This window comes from Choristoneura fumiferana, chromosome 15, assembly GCF_025370935.1.
Source record: "Choristoneura fumiferana chromosome 15, NRCan_CFum_1, whole genome shotgun sequence".
In the NCBI taxonomy this organism is placed as follows: Eukaryota; Metazoa; Arthropoda; class Insecta; order Lepidoptera; family Tortricidae; genus Choristoneura; species Choristoneura fumiferana.
Window position 1 is genome coordinate 2170679 of NC_133486.1, and position 5782 is coordinate 2176460.

Here is a 5782-nt window from a genome sequence, read left to right on the forward strand (position 1 = left end):
TACCAGTTGGATATCGATAATTACAAATTGCGATTTAACTAGTTACTGTTTTAATCATATTGTAAGATTCATTCAACACGAAAGATGGCTCGCCTCGTTTTATTATGCAGTAAGTAATCTTTTATATTTAAACGAAAGATTCTTGTGTACTTATTTATTTTAAATTTATATCGAGGATCTTGGAAATAGTTCTAATGATTTCGATGAAATTTTGCTATGTGAGAGCTTTCGGAGCGAACAGTCGATTTAGTTTGGTTCTATCTCTGGGAAAACGCGTTTTTCAAATATAATATAATATAATAGTGTTTTTTTTTAGTCTTGTAATATATCGGTAATTTTGATAACTCTGACATCAGCTTAATGATTCAACGGAATACTCGTAGTGTTGGATTTCTAAAATTTAGGTCGGACACGGCGTTTCTAATTTTTCTTTTCATTTACATTTTATTTATTTAGTTTAGTAAAAAGCTTACATAAATACGTAACTTCTCCAAGCAAACACCATTTAGAAAAAAAACTGAGCAAAGCTCCGTTGTCCAGGTAGGTACTTACCTAAAATTTTAACATGGAGAACTACCCCACATCTGGGCAAAAGCTTTCTCTTGTTTTCTCCATTTGTCACAATACGGTATTTGACTATTTTGTATATGTTTTATAAATTAAAAATTCACAATGCCTGTTATCGAATAGAGAAACAATTTTTAAGCTACCTTTACAAATAACAAAGTTATAATAGTTTGAAATTCAAGATACATAGAAAGACATATTGACATGTGACGTCACACGCCAGTACCGCCATAGGTAGGTACCATCAGCCAAATATGTGGTCTACCACCCTAAAGTTGATAATCGTTTGCATGTCATAAAACAATAATGCCAATAGACGTGTCTGTCAACTTAAAAGTTCGACTTTAGCGACATATTCACTTAATAGGAACTTGTTTAAAAATTGGAAGACCACTTATTTGGCTGATGGAACAGGCTGCATAGAGAAAAGCGTTTGAGAAAGAGACAAATATACAGATTTTTCAAAAAATCACTATAAATCCAATTTTCAACCGATTTAAATTTTCTCTTCGCTAAACACTATCTGTATATCTATATTTTCAAAATAATATTAAGATATGGCAAATTAAGGAGTTGTCAAATACCGTATTTTGATCATCGTCTCCGATCACTTTTCCGACTTTTTTCCCGATCTTTTCCGATTACTATTTCTTGTATACAATAAAGAGTCGCTGTATTGTATTGTATTGTACTTTTACAGCTTTACCTAGCGTTGCATAGTACCATAGTACAAGCTTTGCTTAGTTTGGGACTAGGTCAATAAAATTGGTGTCAAGTGTCCTATGATATTTATTTGTTTATTTAAAGCTAGCGGGCAGTCTGAAAACATTTTTATAGGTTTTTATTAGCTTCGTAAAAAGGCTGGACAGTTTTAATGGAACCAAACAACTCGCAGATTGATGTGTGTGCTCGAAGCTTCAATTTACCAGCTGATAATAATGGTTAATATATTTTGTATGTGGGTAAAAGCATCACCGATACTGCGAGTAGTAATTTACTAGGGTCCAGTTAGTGTACGACCCCGTATTTGTCCACCCAGAATTAATGTGACGACCAGATGATGGCTAAGTGGTTAGAGAACCTCACTACGAAACTTGAGGTCCCGGGTTTAATCCCCGGCCGAGGAAGATAGTTGTATGAATAACCAGGTTAAAGAATTTTTATTTGCTCAAAAGAAGTTTTACATTTCACTTAATGAAACTAAACAATAATTATGCTTAAATATACATAGATGGAATGGAGGAGAGATTTAGAGAGAACGCAGTATGGGTGGGAGTTACGTGCCCCTAGTTTTTTAGTTAGTATATAACTAATTTTTAAGTATCTAATGTAACGCTTTGGTGCCAACCGTCATGTTGCATTGTAAATAGATAAATAAAGAAATAGCGAACGTGAGCATTACTTTGCACATAATAACAGACAAACAATACAATAATACGAATGTTTGTTCTCGGGTCTTGGATGTTTAATATGTATTTAAGTATGTATTTATCTATATAAGTATGTTTATCGGTTGCCTAGTACCCATAGTACAAGCTTTGCTTAGTTTAGGACTAGGTTAGTTGGTGTCAAGTGTCCCATGATATTTGTTTATTATTATTTATTAATTACCATATTGCTCGACGTGATTGATAATTCAAATGAATAAATAATTTTTATTTCGTACTTTTAAGGTTCGTATTTTGTTGGTAAAAAATTGTATACTATAGAGTATGGTTAGTGATATTACAAAGTTAAATAATAGTAATACGATAAAATGGAATGATAATGATATTATGCTAATAAATTAACATAAATATGACAAATGTAAATTAATGGGCAAAATAAGGTTACTCGATACCTCAAAAATATAAATACAAAGTAAAATTGAGCATCTATTTGAATTAAAATAAATTGAATAAGTCAAATCATATGCAAATTGTAGTAAAAAATTAAAAGTTTAAATCTAGCAGAACGGCTGGACGAATTTGGATTTAATTTGGTATGAAGGTAGCTGGAAATCTGGAATAACGCACATAGGGTACCTATTTTTTATTCCGGTATCCCCACGGGATCGCAATAAAATCTTGGAATCTTAAATTTGCCACTGTTGTTTATAATGCTACGACATTGTGGTCAAGTTGTACTTTTTTTGTTGAATTTTTGTTTGTTATTTCTTCACGCTTAAACGGCGATAAAGATACATCAGATTTCCAGTGGCTAACTTATAAACAAAGAGACAACACATTTATAGTGATTAACTAATAAATAAAGAGACACCATATTTAACAAGTGACTAATTTATAAATAAAGTGACACTAATTTCCCAGTGACTAACTAATAAATAAAGAGATACATATTGCAAGTAACTAATTTATAAATAAAGAGCCACCACATTTCCGGTGACTAACTAATAAATAAAGGGACACCACATTTCCAGTGACTAACTAATAGTTAACGAGACACCACACTGCAAGTGACTTATTTATAAATAAAGAGACACCTCATTTCCAGTGACTATCTGCATACTCCAAGCCAACTCCTACGTACTGCTGACAGCCAACGTGGAAGACGTGCACTCCATAGCGCAGCAGATCGCCCAGTCGCCCGTGGTTGACCAGGTCAAGAGCATCTGGAGACGAGCCAAGAACAGCTTCAATGAAAGCTACGAGAAGAATGGCCAGAAGATGCGGGCTGACGACTCAGGTACAACATCATCACCAGCCTATAGTAGTCCACTGCTGGACATTATAGGCGTCAATGAGCGCCATTGCACCCCATCCTCGGCTAGACGCATCGAGCTTCTACCAGGAGCCTTTCGCAGATCGTCACTCCACCTGGCTGGAGGGCGTCCCTCACTACTTTTGCCAAGCCTCCTGGCCAGGTCTCCAGGGTGAGACGGTACTTCACTTCGGAGCAGCTCTTAAATCTTTACAGAGCTCAAGTTCGCTCTTGCATGGAATACTGTTCCCATCGGGATGGGTCTGCTAGATTTCAGCTGGATGCCTTGGACTCGTTGGAGCGCCGAGCGAAGAGGATCATAGGCAGTGACTCACTCGTTGGGGCAAATCTTCTGAGCCTCGAACACCGTAGACGAGTGGCCTACCTTCCGGTTTTTATCGGTTACATTTCGGTGAGTGTGCGGAGGTTTCGCATAACCTGATACCCCTTCCCCTTTCCGTCACCGAACACCTAGGCGCAGCGAGCAGTTTCAACCTTATCTTGTAGCCATTCCTCCATTACGCACGAAGCGGTTTGCCTCTTCTTTCATTATGCGGACTAAGGAGTGGAACTCTCTGCCGAGGTCAGTTTTTCTGGACATCTTTAAGGTCAAAGTGAACAGACACCTTCTAGGCAAACGTGTACCATCTTAGGCATCATCTTCACCTTCCATCAAGCGAGATTGAGGCCAAACGTAGCCTATTTTGCATAAAAAAAGAAAGACGCGGTCTCCACTCAAAGAGTACTCAGGTACAACCCCTTCTTGCAAATATAAGCTTTTTCCAGGCCCCGCTAATTTAAACATGCTAATACAAAATGGACGGATGAGCTGGTTAAAGCCGCGGGTTCAAGGTCGATGAAGGCCGCTTCTAATGGAAGCAATTGGAACTGGAGGTCCGTAGGGGAGGCCTATGGCCAACAGGATGTCCTACGGCTGATATGATGATGACGATGATGACTACAAAATGAGTTATATTTTTATATTATTTACCTCCGAGGGATTCATTTAAAAATGAATAAGTAATGTTTTTTTTTAGCATATTGTAAATTTAGCAAGGTCTATAATTGTAGGTACATTTAAGGAGGCACCACACCTCTGCTCAAAGTACACTGACGGTGCGGAATTGCAGTGACGTGCCGTAATCGTAAGCGTCACAATTTTATCGCAGGCTCTCCACACAGCTGGTCAAAGTACGTTGACGGTGCAGAATGAGGGCTATCGTTTTTTGTCTCACTAGATGGCGCACTGTTGCGTGAGGTTTTTAAGTGTGGCTTTCAGAGTCTGTTATTACGGGCGTTAAAACAAAGTTTAGATAAAAATCATATTTAACACACCTTAAAACCGTACCATAAAAATATCGAGCAACCACAGTGTTGCTTAGTTCCGTTTTGTTCGGAAAAAAAGGGAGGACAAAAGTTTCCGAAAGACAAAACTGTCTCAAAACACAGACATTCATTGCCCCGTAACACATAATTGCCATAATTAATTTCAGGTTATGCAAAATATTAACAGAAAAATTCTTATTATAAATAAACCCGCGTAGCTCACCCAAAAACTATGAGATTTGACATTTCGGAGACCTCACGCTACACTAGCGCCTCTAGCGGCGAATTCATTCGCGATAGCCCTCATTGCAGTGAACTGCCGTAAACTTCACGATTTTACCGCATGCTCTCCCGCAAAGTCGTGTTGTTTACGGCAGGTCACTGCAATTCCACACCGTCAGCGTATTTGAGCAGCGGTGTGGCGCTCCTTTATGTGGTCACTATGCATTAGGTATACCTGGCAAAGGGATAAACGGCACCCGCTACCTTCGTAGGTAGTTACCGATATCTAACGGTATAGGCATTATCAGGGCATTCTCCCGCGTCCGGTGTTCCAATAGAAACTTTGGCAGAACTACTTATTTATTTCTGGTTTTGGTGGTCCAGTCAGAATCAGTGCAGAAATGAATTCAACAAAAAGTAGAATCTCGAGATTTTCACTCATCTATTACCACACGGGACTTATCACGCTGACAACGACATCGAGGTTTTACTCGTTTATTAGTATCACGCTAAGTCCCGGATGTGGTAATATTTAAAAATATAATTTATTTCACAGGTAACGAGAAAGTAGACAGCAAAGAAGATGTGAAGATTCGCGAAGAACGTCGCAAAGCCGTAGAGGAGCTGTTGGACATGGGCCGTAACGCTACTGTCTACATAAAAACGATCAAGGACATCGTGGACAGGATTTAATCGCGTCCAATAAAAAAATAAACAAAAATAACGAGGGTAAAACTGGTTTCATTAATTTTCATTACACTTGCTCGTAAACACAGAACGCTCGTAAACAGTGTCGTAACATGCAGGCTACCTTGGTTGCAACCCCCCAAATAAAACCCTCGGCCTTAATGTGCTTGTCATGAAACCCGTGGTCGGTAAATGAGTCATTGCGCGTACTAATTTTCCTGTCATGAAGCCCAAGGTCGGTAAATGAGTCATCGCCCGTACTGATGCACGCGCTGCTGCT

The 5782-nt window shown here is 38.4% G+C and overlaps 1 protein-coding gene across 1 annotated transcript; it reads left to right on the forward strand.

Annotated features, from left to right (window-relative positions):
* On the forward strand, positions 1–5550 carry LOC141435644 (uncharacterized). Its single transcript, XM_074098381.1, has 3 exons — positions 1–109; positions 3061–3252; positions 5372–5550. Exons 1-3 carry the CDS (start codon positions 85–87, stop codon positions 5506–5508), a joined length of 354 nt encoding a protein of 117 aa, XP_073954482.1. The 5' UTR covers positions 1–84; the 3' UTR covers positions 5509–5550.
* The last annotated feature ends 232 nt before the right edge of the window (positions 5551–5782 follow it).